We start from the raw sequence: 17,220 nt of genomic DNA, 5'->3' as shown, positions 1-17,220 counted from the left end.
AATTACATTTTATATTCAAGCAATTAAAATTCTGGGTCCTACAGATGGTACAGAAAGAAAAATGGGACAGTTTGAAAGCCCTTAGAGAGACAAAGGATGTTCTAAAGATTGGCAGTGAACTTCAGGATTCCTACCTTTTCCATGCTGTCAGTTGATATCGGAGTGGAGGCAAATCCAGTGCAATTTCATCTACTGAAGTTAGTAATTGAAACTTTGAAGACACCTGGTGTCATTGATGTGCTGTCCCATGGTGTGAACTCAGAGCCTGTTCCTTAGTGCTGTAGCAAATAGGTACCTTTTGGATATTAATTTCGTATCCTCAAGCATCATAAAAGCTAAGAAGGAAAACAGCAGGATATTAAGCAACATGTCCATGACTAACTATGAAGTCCAAAACAACCCTAGTAACTGTAGCTAGTTGTCCCAAAGTTTCACCTGACCAATGCCAGTAACAGCAGCTCAGTGTTTCCTCATTAAGGATTTTTGTGGCCATCAAATTGCTCCTTTTAAAGTAATTTCAATGTGTGCAGTATTACTTTTCCAGACACACACTTAAACATAGACATCAACCTATATAACTTGTAACATAGTAATATTACAGAGAAAATCAAGGTTTAAAAGACATTTACAAGCCTGACAAATCAGTGCTTTTATGTCTTCTGAGTGGTCATGGATTCATCTGATTGTGTTACTAAATGTTTTGTGAGAGCAGATTTTTAACAAGACTTCAGATTTAGAAATGGCCTTCCATTTATAGTTTTCACTTCTGGCTGGAGTAGGAATACTGTAACAGGCTTTTCACTCTGCATGGAAGGGACATCTCTCACCTCTGCTGAGGCAAACTAATGCTAAGCAGTTGTCCTTTCCCACAATACTTTTCTACTATCTCGTTCAGTTGTATCCCCTCAAATCTACTTTGTTCCTTCCTAGGGCTCTTGTACCAGGAATATCGAGATAAATCTACGCGCGAGGAGATTGAAACCAGGCGATTGCAAGATTCACAGACAGACCCTGAGGAGACTTCACCCAGTGAGGAAACCCCATCTGAAGCAGAACCCACAAGTACAATCGAAAACAAAGCTCCACCACAAATTAATTTGCTGAGAAATTCCAACTCCAGGTTCAACTTATGGCAGGATCTTCCTGAGGTCCAGAGCAGTGGTGTCCTCAGCATCCTCCAACCAGATGAGATCAAGCTGCAGGAGGTAATGGAGGGATATTAAGAATATTTCTTAACTGTATTTCTGTTTTAAAAAATGGAGATTAAATTAGGCCAAATTATCAAGATTTAAAAACTAAAAGCTTCACAGCAGTCACAGACAAGCCTTGCCCTGTTGAGTACTTTCTGAGTTGCACTGGTTAGCACACCATTCACTCTTTATTGTGAAACTGCAGACATTGTTCTATATGCTATTACCACTGGACGTTTCTGTAGCAAAAGGAACTTCTTTTCCTTTTTCTGATTCAGTGTTAGGAGCAATTCACAAAGAAAGAGAAATATTTAGGAGGTTTTTTAAAAAAAGTTATTAGTTCCAGTGCACATTAATCCTTTTCTGAAGTAACTATTAGGACACATAACTTTCCACCAGAAATCTTAGAAGAATTCAACCATTAACTGTAAGGTTTTGAATATGATGACATTAGTAGGAATAGAAGAGATAGATATTGATAAACATCCTTGTATTTAATTGTTGTTACTTGGAGTCTATTGCAAACAGTAAAAAGTAATGACAGGTGTGTTTGCATTTAGCTGTGCAGTGCACTGACATCACTATTTTAGAACCATGTGCTGTAACTTACAGGACTACATCACTGAAAGGAGTGGGTGGGGGTAGCTGTCACAAGTGATGACAACATCAATTGCACCACAATTTACAACTGGTTGCTGTTTTGGGTTTCATGGGGAGTGTGTGTGTTCTTTGTCACTGCATAGCACTGGATTCACAGCCAGCAGTGGAGAGGGCAAACCCTATTCAGTGTGCTGTTTGCATTGTGGTATGAGGAGTGGGCTTGCCAAGGCTCAATCCCACAAGTCCAACTGCACTCTTGGAGCAGGATTGCTTCTGATGAGATGGCGAGATGAATGTGGCAGTATATCTGCTTAGCCCAGGCTCACAGGATTGTACCCAAAGTGCTGAAGAACATCTTGGAGTGTAAGCAGACCCTCCTAAGTTCACTTAGACTTCCAAAATCCACACTGATGAATACCTTGTGCACACAGTACCAGTCCTGGCTAGGGCTGTAACTTGACTATCACACTGGAAAAGTTCATCTTGTGCACCCCAAGGTCTGTGTTATTCACACCCTTAGTGGAGCAGACTGGTGTTTACATACAGTAGTTTGGGCTAGCAAGCACAGGCTGTTAGTGTATCAGGGTTAGGGCTAAAGGTGAATTAAGTGATCTGTTGTTTTTCCGTGCTCTTCTTCTGCACTGGTTATTTGGATTTGTTCTGTTTACGTGGCAGAACACAGTACTTCCAAGTGCCAGAATTACAAACACAATCTGGCATCTGAAAAAATGACAAGCTTTTCTTTTTAATTTTGCTTCAAAATGAAGAATTTTTATGGTGAAATATTTTGCTTAAAAGTGTGCATTATGGATTTCAAAACTTGTCATTTCTGTTAAGTTACATTTGTTACCTGTATGTATTTTTGGGAAAAAAATCTCGGTGCTGCTAAACCCCAATATTAAATGTGCTCAATTTTCTTCTTTCTGTTAAAATAACCAGAGAAATAAAGCAGTTGTAGAATGGGACAGTGCTGTCATAAAGAAGTGCTGTGCCTTCTCCACTGTTAGTTTATCAGAACTGAAATTTTCTTCCTGCTTGTCCTGGGATTAGCACAGTAAGATATTGTAAAATTGCTCAAAGCCAGAAAGCTGTGAAATTGGCTGAAGTTTGAACAGATAGAGTGGAGAATTTTCTTTGTGAGGAGAATCAAGGTCAGAAAACAAGGAGAGCTAAAGAAGTCACTGAAGCTATTGAAGAGATGATGTTGAATTCAGCCTTGTTCTAAGCAAGCACTACTTGCTCCTGCAGTTCTGGAACTCTGTTCATGCTGGATGTGAACTGTGAGAGTGAGTTGTACGTGAGGGCTTAATTTAGTGGATGTAAACTGCTCAGCATCTTAAAGGAGAATTGGAGAAGTTTTCCTGAAGTACAGGACAGCAGAAATTCTGGAATAAATATCTTAAGGACAAAACTGTATTTTCTGACCCATTTTATCTTCAAAGCTGTAGTAAATGCTTGCATGTCTTCAGCCAGGAAAGGTGGAGCAAGAGTATTATTTTGATCACAGGGAGAAATACTGGTACGCAAATGGAAAGAAAGTTGAACACTCTCCTTTGTAGCTGAGGAAGGGAACACCACCATAGCTGTGACAGAGCAGGGCTTAAACAGTCAGAGAAGAAGTTGGTTATTTGAAATGATCTTCAAAGTGGAAGAGACTAGAACAGGAAGACAAATCTGGTGTTCATTAGTGGCAATGGTGGAAAATTACTGAGCAACTTATCAATGCAAGAATAAAAAAAAAAAGGTTTTCAAGCATCAAAACAAGAAACTTGACTGGAAGAGGAGTGGATGCTTGAAAAGAGTCATGGAAAGTGATTTTTTTTTATTGTTCCCATTGGAACAAACATGACAGATATTTTCACTACAGATTTCAGTATTTCTTTAGTATAGTCTGCATTCTGGACCTGCCCTAGCAGGTCTGGCATCCTACACTATAGAAAACAGCAAACACAAATTCTACAGTCAGACTTGGCAGAAAAAAAATCCTGACTTGGAGTCTCTGGAAAGCTGCAGTGCAAAATGATTGGAGGTGTCAATCTTCAGGATACCTGGAAGGGACAGGCTATCCTAATACACCCTGTATATCTTTGCCTATTTCAACCTCTCTCATTTATCAAATAAAAAGGTACAGTTAAAGTTGTAAAAGTTACATTCAGGACTGAGCCAGTCATGCAGAAAGAAAGAGGTTCTCTCAAAGGTTCATCCAGTGCCTGGGTAAAGCTTCTGTGAGAAGATGAGCTGATACTCCTCCACTTTTCTCATTAGGAATCTGGCCTTGAAAAAAAAAAATCCAGCATCCTCTTATTTCTTAAACACTGTCTGTTCCATGGTCACTGACTAAGTTCATCTGTATAAACACCCTTTGCTCTGTCTTCCATCTGGGGGCTGTGCAGGCACAACCTCCTCCTCCAAGTGCAGGAAACCACTTGTTGGACTTAAGTACTCACTGGGAACATTTCCTAAGCTGCCCACCCTGTGAAGAGCTGAAATGTCACTTCAATTGCTATTTTAGCAGCTCTGGATTGAGTAACAGTCCTTTCTTGCTGAACCCATTCACCCAGATCTTGGACTGCAGCACAGTGTCAGGAACACAACCCAGGTCTCTACCTTGAGTTCTTATGTGATGCACAGGATATTTCCAGGAGAAGGCCAAAAACTGACCAGTGGAAAATTCCAAATCAATTCTTTAAAGAGAAAAAACAGACAACAACCAAACCACAAGACAGAACCCCCAGCTAATTTAGAGTATATTTCTCTATGTACACATCACAAAAACCACTGCATGTACCTGTGTCTCTGTATGACCTCCTCAACTTTAGCTGGGCCCCAGCAGCTGCTGAGAACCAGCAGAGCTCAGGGACTGACACCCTCAGTGCCTGACCCACTCCCTCCTCAGCAAGGTGCAACAGAGGAGCTGTGGGAACAAGAGGAGCATTGAACAGCTTTAGATTCAAGGGAGCAAAACTTTCACTGAACAACCAACTACCTCTCTTAGTAATGGCAGCATGGGCCATGGGCCCCAGGCCAAGGAACCCAAGGTACCCCTTCATCAAGAGATGCCTGAAGGAGCTAACAACTTTTCATTGTGTTGAACCTCTTGTGAGAATCTTCAGTTAATCTTACTTCAACCAATGGATTCAGTAGTTGTATAAATAAACACCTTTTGTATCTACCTCTGAACAAGACACCATATACTCATCCAGAGAGTAAGGGATCTCTGAGTGGTAATAGTGGAATGTCTCTGCAGCACTTGCAGTAGGTAGACTTTATATCTACATCTCATTAAACTATTTTTTATCTCTTAATGAAACCAACAATTTGCTTTTTCACTTCCACAGACCATATCCTTGGCCTGAGGAAACCAGGCTTTGCTCCAGGGTTTTCTCTTCTAACAGGATAAGCAAAGACTGAAATTTGGAGATTATTTATGATTTCTGATAGTACTTAGGGACTACTGTATCTTGTCCTGTTCTGTTGTGAATGGGGGCAGGAAAGTGTACGGCCAGGGCTGAGCAGGGAGGCTTACTTAGACAGTAACAGCTGTATTTCCTCTAGGTCAGGGCTGATGGTTGTGAGAGGAAGACTCCCTCAATTAACTCACTGTCTCCTGTAACATGTAGCAAATGCATTGAGGGCTTACCTCTCCCTGCAGCCTGGGCCTGCAGGGTGGGTGCAAGGTCCGTGGCTGTGCAGCACAGATGTTCTCATTAATGCCCAGTGTGCCTCTCTGTAGAAGTAGAAGGTGCTTGCTGACTTCCTTCTTTGTGATTTTCCCCCAGGCCATGTTTGAGCTGGTTACTTCCGAAGCATCATATTACAAGAGTCTGAATCTGCTGGTATCTCACTTCATGGAGAATGAACGTCTGAAAAAGATCTTACACCAGTCTGAGGCACATATCCTCTTCTCCAACGTGCTGGATGTCATGGCTGTCAGTGAGCGGTGAGTTGGTTGCTGAATGGCACTGAAAGTAGCAGCTTTAGGTAACTGCAGTTGTAGAGGGATGGAGGAGCTGACTTCTCCTGAAAATTGCCTGGGACAGATAGGTTACAATTAATATGGGTGCTGACTTTCTCATTTAGCTTCCTGTTGGACCTCGAGCAGCGAGTGGAAGAGAACATTGTGATCTCGGACGTGTGTGATATTGTCTATCAGCACACAGTTAACCACTTCTCTGTGTACATCACCTATGTCTCCAACCAGACCTACCAGGAGAGAGCCTACAAGCAGCTTCTGTGAGTCTAGCACTTACTGCTGAACTATTTTGCAAAATTTTACAGGCCACAGATTTAGCTGTAATTTTTGGTATTTATGAGAAAGGGTTAGATAGCACAGAAATGGGGTTTCCCACTTTATGATTTCTCACTGGATCCATAAAAAGAAAACACAATTAAGGGCTTTATAGTAAGGATTGGTTGATGCAGGTAACATGGCAAGTAAATTCAAAGCCAGCATTTCTCAATTGTAGGAAATATTTATGGTGCATGCAGGGCCATGTACATGCTTGTGTAATGCATGCATTTTTAACCTGCAAGTAGAGGCAAGAGATGGAAGGCCAAGAATATAATACAGATCTCTGATGAGAAGAGCAATCACTGCTTTTCCCAGCCTTCTCAGCAAGGCATTTGACTTCTCCCGATTTCATAACTATTCTTTTTCAGAACAACAGGATTTTCTTAAAAGGAGAAAAAAAAAATTAAAAAGCTATTTTCTTCACATTCTACTGTTATACACACCAATCTAGGCCTGAGGATATAATCCAACATTTTTGTAGTATTTTTCAAGTGTAGCAAGTCGTTTTGTCCAGTAGGAATTTGCTGATACAAGCTCAAAACAACGAGTGCCCTACAAGTTTGTCTTTGAGAGGAGGAGAATCAATTTTTATCTACTTACAATGTCCTGGATTCTTTCAGGACAGCCCATTGCACATGCTGCAGTGTATTTTCTCCTATAGCATCAGCTGGTTCAGGCAAGTGTAACAATATTTAGTCCTTTAATTTCTCTGCTCTCTAACTTTTGAGAGAAAAAAAAAAATTAAGGGGTCTTTATTGAGCTTGGCCTGCTGTTCTCTCCAAAAAGAGGATACCACAGGGTTTCCTTCAGTCAGAGGTGAGCAATACAGCTGCAGAAAGAATTTGCCTACAACCATTATCTAAACACTTAGAAGCAAAGCAGCAATAGGCTGGGTTACTTAAGCTTGAAAAGGACCTGTTGGAGATGAGGTATTCGTAAATGTCAATTCAGAGGGCAGCATTTTTGTCTGCAGGAATACATAAAGCAAGTTGAAAAGAACTGACTCCCTTCCCCAGGCTCCCAGCTAGCACAGGAATTTTGCAACACTTGGCTGAGCTCAAAACCTGAGGTGTGTCACAGTTTCCCCCATTTGACTGTTCCTCAGACACATGCAGTTCCATTCTGCTGTGAGTCACACTGTCACACACATACCTGCTGCAGCAAGGAGAAATACTGCCAATGGCTTCTTTCAAATGTTGTAAGGAACACATAGTACAGACAAGTTTTGCACAGTTAGCAACCTCTTTGTATCCATGCTGTTTTCACAACTAGCCAGGCCTCCAGCAGCACAAGTGTTGCTTAGGTTCGCCCAGTCTGTGGCTGTCAGGAAGCTTTGTCTGCCTGTGGCAGCCAGGACTGCTCTGCTCTGCACAGCTGTGTCTGTGGCCCAGCTGTGCCCTCATCTCCTGCAAACATCCTCAGGGAAGGCCCAGGCATGGCCTTCTCAGGTCAGATAATGATTTCTATCCTCTAGCTAAGCAGCAAGGAATATTTATGCTTGTGATACTGTGTCTTGTTCTAATGACTGTGTGAATTTCACCTTTTCACAAAGTTCCAACTGTGTAAAAATATATAATTATGCCTCTGACTCATTTACTTGGACACACACCCCATTCACATACACCTACACGCACAGTGTATGCTGCTGAGCTAGATATGAACACATGTGAGCACTGCTGTGGCTTGTACATTAGAAGTCTATTTTTTCCCTCCCCCAACACTATAAATAGTTTTAGATTTAAACTAAAATACACCCAGAGGTATTCAGTCCCCTCCTTCCCACTTCTCTCCTATTGGGAGGGATCAGGCAGATGCTGTCTCTGGGACCAAGCTGCTTTTGGGTCACCAGCCACATACCACAGTCCCAGGCAGGGTAGCACTCAAAGTTCTCAGCTTCTCTGTCTCTCCTCTCAGCCAGGACAAACCAGCCTTTCGGGAAGTGATCTCACAGCTGGAGCTGGATCCAAAGTGCAAAGGCCTGTCTTTTTCTTCCTTCCTGATTCTGCCATTTCAAAGGATCACTCGACTCAAGCTGCTGGTGCAGGTAGAGTTTTACTCTTCTCTCTATCACAAAGGACTTCTGGATTACTCCTGGAATTTTCCTTAACAGCAGCTGTGAAGTGGTCTTAGATACAGCCACAATCTACTCTAGAACTGGATGATGCCTTTCCACAGAGTCAGACATTCACCACAACAATGGAAAAAGGATTTCAATAACTCAGAGTCCATCCCCAAATTAGTATTGAATTCACCAGATAGCTTTTACTGAGTGAAAGAGTTGAAGAGGAGCTTTGTTGAGCTGCCAGAGGGGGTAACAACAGTCCATTAATCCAGCTGCCTGACAGGATGGTGACACACACATGCAGAGCAGCTGGATGGCATGGGGATGCTACACCATGATGGCTTGGACCAGTCAGCCAGTGCTTTGCCACCTTATCTAAACACTGCTGGAGAACATGCTTCTAGGGATGAGGAAACAGGTCAGTCCCAAATGGTCTTATCCGACTGGGATTACCAATAACATTGTCTGTTAGTGCCAGCTCTAGGTATTTATTAATTTATTTTTATAAAATAAGAATCTACCTGTTATATTTCTCTTAGATATAAGGTCAGATGGGAAGAGGTTTTAATAAGAGGAGCTAAGAGGTGAAAGTCACTGTACTGTGTCACCTTTGCTGTAATTAGGCTGATGGCCAGAAGTAATTTGTAGGCTAGCAAAGACCTGTCTATTCTCACATTGGGACCAGCATTAACACAGCCTTTTCTCCCCTGCAGAATATTTTGAAGAAAGTAGAAGAGAAATCTGACAGGGAATCCACTGCCCTGGATGCACATAAAGAACTGGAAACAGTAAGTTTGAATAAGTAAATGGAAGCCCATTAATATTATACCACCATGCTCATTTCACACACACACACATCCCTGAAAAAATCACCTGCAGACTACATTCTATCCGAGGGTGGTTTCTTTGAATTCTATCACTGTTTCAAGAGAGTTTTTTTTTCCTAAGGTCTGAAAGATGGACTAGTCTACTTGCATTTAGATGTCAGTGACAGCGAATCCTTTGCTAACAATAGATGTTTCCTGCCATAGGAAAGGGCTGAGAATGTTTTCCTTTAGAGACTCCAAGATCACAAAATGGTTTTTGCAGACACCTGAAGGTGATGGATCTGACTGAGAGGTGTGATTAGGTGCAGACTACAACTGTGTCAGGTTCCTCTGACACAGCACACTTTTTCCTCTGACCTAGAATAACAGCGTCCTAATGAAGTACACAAGCCAGCTTTTAGCCCTCTTCCCTGAAGCTGGTAGGTAGATGTGGTGTTCAGTTATGCTAGTTACTGATGTGTACAAAACCCCAGGAAGGCAGTGGGATGTTTCCCATCTGGGCTGTTCCTGATATGGTTTGACAGGATAATATCATATCTGAATGGTCATAGCTGTCAGCTACATGGGCTGGGACAATGTTTCAACACTTCTCCATTGGAAGCTTGGAACATCTCCTAACTCTAGCAGTTCAACACAAGTATTTGAAGTTGAAAATTGTGCTAGAACATCAGCCTAAGGATGGGCCTGCAGTCTCTGACTGAAACACTAGAACTGAACAGGCTCTTGGATTTGCCCTGAACCAGTCTAGGAAGTGTATGCGTGGAGATCACTAGGGATAAAGACAGGGACTTTATCAATGACGGATGTTCTGCATTGAGTTAGTATTTGCAGAATCCCTCTTGACACATCTGGTAGCCAATTATTTTTCCATTGGTCAGTAGCCTGAAGAAAGCTGTTCCTGTAGCATGCATATGACTACAGCTGCTGATGGAAAAATGCTGGGTTTGTATTCCGTTATCAGTGACTCACATGATCAGTTTACTAATTATTTTGCACAATTAAACACTTACCTGTAAGTGTTTAAGCTGGGATACCTAATATCCAGCTAGTGCAGTCATCACAACAGAGACCATCTGATGCTTATTTTTTCTGTAAGTTTATTTTCTCTCTTTCTATTTCAGAGGCAAGACATGATCACAGTTTCAGTTACTGATATTCTGTTAGATTTTGAGTAGTAGAAACAGAGCACAAAGTGGAGCTTGTTCTCCAGTGTAATTTTTCTACCTAGCCAGTTCTCAAGAGAGTTCCTCCTTATGAAACAGGCAGTGGCATCTAGGTTAAGGTCCCTGTAATAGCGTAGTGCTTGCACATTGGTTTGTGGTTTTTCAGTTAAAAGTTTGTACTCAGAATACAGCTGTGCTCTGTATGATGAACGTCTCTTTCCCTAGGACATTTCATAGCCCTGGCATGTAGTGCTGCTTGGCAGACCTACAGCATCTGCATTTTTGAAAAAAAGATGTTTGGCTTCGTTCTCCCCTCGAAGATGATACCTCATTTCAAGTGTTGGGAACAGGGAAAATGAGATACATGATGTGTCAGGTTCTAGAAAACAAGCTGTTCATTTTGCTGTGCAACCAGAAGCACTGTTTTATTCTGTCTGGTTCAGTAACTGAATGTAGCCACCTAATATGTCCTCTGGCAGTCAGGTTCCACCTCTAACACCTTCTGCGTGTTTGGGAACTTTTTGGTTGTTCAGGTTTTAGGGGCTTTTTTCCCTTTCTCTTCTTCATGCACCCACAGTGCTGATAAAAGAGTTTGGCTTTGTCAATTCCCGTTACAGCAGGGCACTGTTACCTTACTGTGGTTAGGCCTTTTCATGCTGTCCATCATCACTTAACTGCTTAAGGCCAGCAGAGACAAACCTTTGTGCTCTCTTTTCCCAGGTGGTGAAAGCATGTAATGAAGGTGTTCGGAAGATGAGCCGAACAGAGCAGATGATCAGCATCCAGAAGAAACTAGAATTCAAGATAAAGGTATAAGCACAGGCTGGATAGTTTTGGTTTACTGTCTGCACTTTGCAGACAGCCTCCAAAGGGGCTGCTGCAGGCACAGCACTTCTGTGTGTGCCCAGTGCACACCTGCTGCAGAGGCTGGGTCAGCACTAAGGCCAGTGTGGTGTGCATGTACACAGGTGGGACATGTTGGCATCACCTCTCCTGTGCACTGTGCTCCTGTTCCAGCACTCAGGTCTGGCTCTTCCCTCTTACCTCTCTTCGAAACACAGGTCAGCTTTCAGCTGTTATTTTACATACAAAATATATTAAAGGTAGATGAAAGCTACAAAGCAAAACACTTTAAAACTGAAAAATACCCAAAGACTGTCCCACCATTTTCATTCTTTCCTGTACTTATGCATTGTGTACAGTTGCTAAATACCTGCTGCTGATCTGTTTCAGCTCCACTGAGGGAATTACTACATCAATATTTAGGGGTGTCTGATCAGATCTCAGTTGATATATACCATGAAATTCCAGTGCTGAGAATAACGTTGTCACTTCTTTTCTTGAATGCTATAGAGTTGCTTCTCAGGTCTGCCTGCTTCATAAACTGTAAGGATCATATTTAGTTTTCAGGCAATCTTTTTTGAACAACCAAAACAAAAATTATTTTTATAGTGCACTTTACCACTGTGTCAGGGCTAGATCACAGTCCACTAGTAGATTAGGGAAGCTACACAGCTGCCTCCACCTCTTATAAAGCTGAGGCCATAATAACAAGCAGGAGCTGGTTCATCTCTGGAGCAGTTTTCTGCCTTGGGAACTGGCATAGGTAGAGTCTTCTGGGGAGAAGAGTGCAAGGAGTTGAAAAGAAAGATTGTGCCACCATGCATGTGATGAGGATTGGGAGTGAAGGTAGAAAGAGTGACAGTTATACAGGTATTTTTCAATATTTCAGTCATTTGGAAGTGTAGTATCCTTCTAGTACAAGATGTGCTTTGTTCTGGGCTTCTTGGTTTTAGCACAGTATGTGTTGAAACTCCAGCAGAAATGCTGTGGTAGGTGCATGGACAGTATCTCCTCCTGATTGGGACAGACCCAACCAGAGGAAACCTGTTTAACCTTGGTTTTTTTGTAGCCAAAAGGCCAAATCCGTGGTTTTAAAAGTCAGTCTTACTGTTTAAGAAAGTTCAGCCCAGGTGACAGGATCTCTCAGAGAGAGACCAGGGCATGGGCTGTTGTTTCACTCCAGCACTTGGCACTCTAGCATTGCCATCCTTAAATATCTGTCCATCCTCAGGCTCCTGCTGTACCCCTATTAAATTTCTGTCACACTGTGCTGGGCTGTGTGGATGGCAGAGCACAATGTCCTCTCCTTGCAGCTCTGCTCCAGCCTCTGCAGTGCAAGTTGTGGTTCCCTTCGCATCTCTTGGTACTTTCAGCATCATAACCACTTGAATCCGCGGGGTTTTGCTGCTCTCCTAAACTTTGCCATCTTTTCCTCCCTTCTAGTCTGTACCCATCATCTCTCACTCCCGCTGGCTGCTGAAGCAGGGGGAACTGCAGCAAATGAATGGTCCAAAGACATCACGAACACTTCGCACCAAGAAACTCTTCAGAGAAATCTATCTGTTCCTTTTCAATGATCTGCTGGTGATTTGCCGGCAAATTCCAGGGTGAGTGCAAAATTCAGGTAGTACACAGGATACTTCATTAGTTCTGTTGCCTCAGGTTTATTCAACCTGTGATGCTGTGACCCCATCATGTCCCTCAGGCACAGGCACATCCCTTGGCTTTCCACTAGTCATTTTACCTTTGAGCACAGCTGTCTCCATGGCCAACAGGAGTTAAACAGATCCCAGGGCAGATCTGCCAGAAGAGTGACTATGCATCCAGCAGTTTCTGCAGGGTGGCAGTGAGTTACACTGGCTGGTGAGCTGACCCTGGAGACCTGTCTTCCTGTCAGGAAGTGATTTTTGACTAATCATTTACTGCAGAACAGCTCAGATTTACTCATTTAAAACTCTAAGAAAGCAGACTAGAAAGTTAGAGTAGCTGAGAGGGGTATAAATTTCGGCCCAAGGCAGTGGTCATATTTGACCTGTCTGAGAAGGAGGAGGATGCTGTTGTGGGTTTTGTGCAAGCAGACACAGCAGCAGAAAACAGCATGCTCTCTGTGGCATTAATTAGACCCACTGGTAGGGAGCATCTTGCCCGTCCACTGTTCCTAAAGAACTTGTTGCCACAATGTCTGTACACTGGGAAATGTTTTGCTTCTGTGGCAACTTGTATCCAGAAAACACAGAGGCACTTCATAAATAGGAATGAATCAAGCCTCACAATCCCCTTTGAGGGGCAGCCATCTGCATTTTGGATGTGAGGAGCTCAGACAGGGCAAGCAACTTATTCCAGGCCATGAGGGATGCCCAGGGCAGAGCATGGAGAGGGTTCCTTGCTTTGCAGTGGGTTTTCATAGCCACACGCTCATCCCATCCCACCCCACAGCAGGACATCTTTTTTCTTCCTTTCATGCAGCAGCGCCTGGTCTGTGTGCTCAGTATAGTTCTGGGTGGCTGAAGTCAAAGTCTCCTCCAATAACCACAGTTTTTCCTAATCTCTCTAAATTCTTCCAGGGACAAGTACCAAGTGTTTGACTCTGCTCCCCGAGGGCTTCTTCGGGTTGAGGAGTTAGAAGATCAGGGGCAGAGTTTGGCCAATGTCTTCATCTTGAGGCTGCTAGAGAATGCAGATGACCGGGAGGCCAGCTACATGCTGAAGGCATCGTCCCAGTGAGTACCAGTCACCCCACTTATCACTCTCAGCAGTGCTCTCTCCCTACATCCTGCTTTCATGAGGACCAGCTGTCCAGGCTTTCCAGGGGTGGTCTGTGAGGGATCCCACTGCTGCAGCTGAGCTGGCCCAGCTGCAGCAGTGGGAGAGAGAGGTCAAAAATCAGCCCAGGCACCAGGCCCCAGCTGATTTACAGACTGCAGCATATTCAGAACATAAAATCAAGCAGGATATCCATTCACACATTCCAGTGCCTCCACTGACTCACGAGAATCATAGCCATGCCTGACGAGCCCTGTGGAGCAAAGTGTCTCCTGCTTGTGGATGAAGTGGGAGAAAGGGCAACTTCCTTTGTGTCTCCACAGTCAGTGCCAACCTTGTGCAGCACTTCTGCAGCTCAGGGTCTCCTCGTCTCCCTGGATACAGATTTTCTGGTTCACTGATTTTTCACTTCAGGTTCCAACAAGCTCAGGCTGGGCAAATGATTCAGCTGACCCAATGGTTTTGGAGCACAGGGCATGGCTTTCTTACTGACCCAAGCATTACCAGGTCCACATTTTCTAGCCACCAGCTAAACACCTCCTAGAGACAATGCACATCCCCAAGCTGATGTTGTCTGCTGTCAGCAGGCTGGTGTTCATCATCCATATTCCTAAATGAACACCAGCCCTCGGGTTGCACCCTGACCCTCCGCCGCCAACATCACCACAGCATCAGCACAACGAGCCCCCAGTACAGTGATCAGCTGCACCTTCTCCCCAGACATATGGCTGCAGCTCTGCTGCACTGAAAATAGAGATGTCACTCACACTATGCAGGGCAAGCGCATGTGTGACGTCTGTGAAGCTTGACTGTGCAGCAAACGATAAACCAGGCCAGGATTTGCTCAGCTCAGGGGAGGCAGTCACAGGTCTGTGCTCTGCATCCTGTCCCATCTTCTAGGTGGCCACAGCAGGTATGTGATCCAGAACATGGCTTGCCAACAGGTCTTGAGCACTGACATGTGACATATCAACTGCTGAAGGCTGCTGTTTCAGAGATGCAGGAATGATGGAGGTAGTACTGGGCACAGACTGAAAAAATAAACAGAAGAGATAAGTGGGAGCCAAACAGAGACTTCTGCATCTCTTCTACAGCTCTTGGCAGCTCTTGCATCAGGCAACAGTGCTGCTCAGTAGCAGCTTGCAGCTCATGCCCTGGGTGGGCTCTGCCAGGAGCTGACACTTTATTTGCACACAACTGGTTGCACTGATAGAACTGTAATGTGGATGGGCTCCCTGCAGGCTGTGAGGAGCTGGGCACTGTGGGTGGATCCATGGAGCCCTGTAAGGATCTGTGTGGAGGGCTAGCATGCAGAGAGGGCCACAGAGGGCAAGACTCTGTGTTTGACCTCTATATGTTATAGCTCCTCTGTGCTCAAGGCCCTCATCCCACACATCTTCATGTGATGTGACCTGCAGGTGTTTCCACTGGTCCTTGTCACTGTTCTTCATACCTGAAGTATAAAGTATTCCCAGCCCTACAGATCAGCCTGCCAGCACTTGTCCTTTACATACCCCTTTTAGGCCCCTCTCCTCCCTGAAGACACTCCCATGGCTTTTCATGTGTGTCAAGCTCGGGCTTTAAAACCACCTGAGAAGGTAGAAAACTGTCTCTCTGGCAGATAGAAGCACAGCTGGTCCTCCAGGCAGGAGCTGGAGCCCTGTGAAGGTGAACTGCCCCATTTCCTCATGGGGCTGGGGGAAGCCTGAGGGGGAGCCAAACCTGGGACTTCTCCAGCATTTGTGAGATCTTCACCCTCCCAACTGCAGGTCCAGGTTTTGCAGCGTGCTGTTCACATGGGTCTTGTTGCCAAGCAAGTGGTACCCTTGGTGTGCTGCAGTGCTCTTCTGCAAGGGAATTAATCAGCTCTGCCCTTTAAATGTTCCTACACAGCAGTTGCAGGAATAAATGGTTCCTGTAACTGCTTATCTCCCAGAAAAACTGCTCCTGTTGACCATCCCAGCCAGGAGCTGCCTTTGCTTGCTACTTCTCAGAGAATACCAGGCCCCCCACCTTGCTGCTGGCTCTTGACAACAATGCTAGCAGAGGGACCCTCCCCAGAGAGGAACCGTGTGCCTGTGGGGAACATCCAGGGCTGTGCAGCAGGGCCCAGAGCACCATGTCACATCCCAACCAAGGTGTGCAACAGTGGGGCTCAGCATCACCACTGCACCCAGGACCCCAGAGGGGCAGGCAGGAAAAGGCTGGGAGGAGGAACATGAAGTCCAGAACTGGCTGGGCAGAAGAACTAGGGCCCCTACAACTCTTGCATGTTCACAGCTTTGGTTTGTCTCCCCTATCCAGGAGTGAAATGAAGCGCTGGATGATTTCACTAGCCCCAAACCGAAGAACTAAGTTTGTTTCATTTACATCCAGACTTGTTGGTAAGAGACACAGCATGGGAGCTCTTCACCCCTACCCCAGGGCACCTTATTCTGCCTGATCTCAGTGCAGCCACATATCTGGGACCTACGCCAAAGCTGAACCCTCTCCTTGGGCTCCCCTCATTTTCCACCATCAATACCTGCTTGTCTCTGGGCCTGGCCCTGACCTCAACCCCTCCTGGGCTGGGCTGCACCAGCACTCTCCCTCCCATCCAGGCTGCTCATGTCTAGCACTGTGGTGGTGACATGAACCCAGCTCCCTTCCCAAGAGTTGCTTCCCCAGTACCTGTGGCTGGGGCACTCCCTGGCTTCCTCAGAGACCCTTAGCAGATCAGAGGGACCATGTGCAGAGCTCATGGGGCTACAGCCACCCAAGCTGTGCTGTGCTTCAAGGGGCTCCATCCCAGTCCATCTCTCACTCTTGCCCTGTTCCTTGGCAGACTGCCCACAGATCCAGTGTGTCCACCCATACGTGGCCCAGCAACCTGATGAGCTCTCCTTAGAACTGGCTGATGTCCTCAACATCCTGGACAAGACAGATGATGGTATGGGGATGGGCTGGGAGTCCCTGGGGAAGGATGGGTTTGCTGTAGGCAGGCAGCTGCAAGTCTCTCCCTCCAGCCAGGGAGAGGCTCTGGCATCAGCATCACAGCCAGAGAAGAAAGTTATTACCTTCTCCTAATAGCCAATCCAGGTTGCCTAAGTTGTGGCAACACTGGCACAGCCTCCCAGCACCAGCTGGGCCATGGTAGAGCCACTCCAGATATAACCCAGTGCTATTCTGACTTTCATGGTGCTTTACAGCCACGTGGTTCTGCTCTCTGGGGTACTTTTGTAGCTGGTGGTCACAGTCACATTGGATGTCCACTGGGGACCACTCCTGTGGCTCCAGGAAAGCTGAGGGCACTTGGTGGCAGCAGTGCCTGCTGGCATCCTTTAAGCCAGTTGTCCTCACACAATGCTGCTCAGGTGAGAAGGCCTCCTTGCTGGATGGATAACCTTGGTCTGCTCCAGCACAGGCCTCTGAGTAGCTTCCAGAAAGCTCTGCCAGCTCCAATGGTTCTTTCCAGAACAATTGTCCCAGTGCAGGAGCAAGG

At 45.1% G+C, this 17,220-nt stretch overlaps 1 protein-coding gene across 7 annotated transcripts in view; it reads left to right on the top strand.

Annotated features, from left to right (window-relative positions):
* Window positions 1–17,220, top strand: part of NGEF (neuronal guanine nucleotide exchange factor) — a 47,889-nt gene that overhangs the window by 28,007 nt on the left and 2,662 nt on the right. For all 7 annotated transcript variants that reach the window (XM_021544366.3, XM_021544370.3, XM_021544367.2 and 4 more), the window contains 10 exons: window positions 931–1,205; window positions 5,570–5,730; window positions 5,871–6,023; window positions 7,996–8,125; window positions 8,857–8,931; window positions 10,854–10,943; window positions 12,420–12,583; window positions 13,541–13,696; window positions 16,044–16,123; window positions 16,564–16,668. In XM_021544366.3, coding sequence (XP_021400041.1) covers window positions 931–1,205; window positions 5,570–5,730; window positions 5,871–6,023; window positions 7,996–8,125; window positions 8,857–8,931; window positions 10,854–10,943; window positions 12,420–12,583; window positions 13,541–13,696; window positions 16,044–16,123; window positions 16,564–16,668 — 1,389 coding nt within the window. The remainder of the gene's footprint in view (window positions 1–930; window positions 1,206–5,569; window positions 5,731–5,870; window positions 6,024–7,995; window positions 8,126–8,856; window positions 8,932–10,853; window positions 10,944–12,419; window positions 12,584–13,540; window positions 13,697–16,043; window positions 16,124–16,563; window positions 16,669–17,220) is intronic.

Source organism: Lonchura striata, chromosome 10 (genome assembly GCF_046129695.1).
Source record: "Lonchura striata isolate bLonStr1 chromosome 10, bLonStr1.mat, whole genome shotgun sequence".
NCBI classification, from domain to species: domain Eukaryota; kingdom Metazoa; phylum Chordata; class Aves; order Passeriformes; family Estrildidae; genus Lonchura; species Lonchura striata.
The sequence above is the reverse complement of the archived record's forward strand: the minus strand, read 5'-3'. Positions and strand labels throughout refer to the sequence as shown.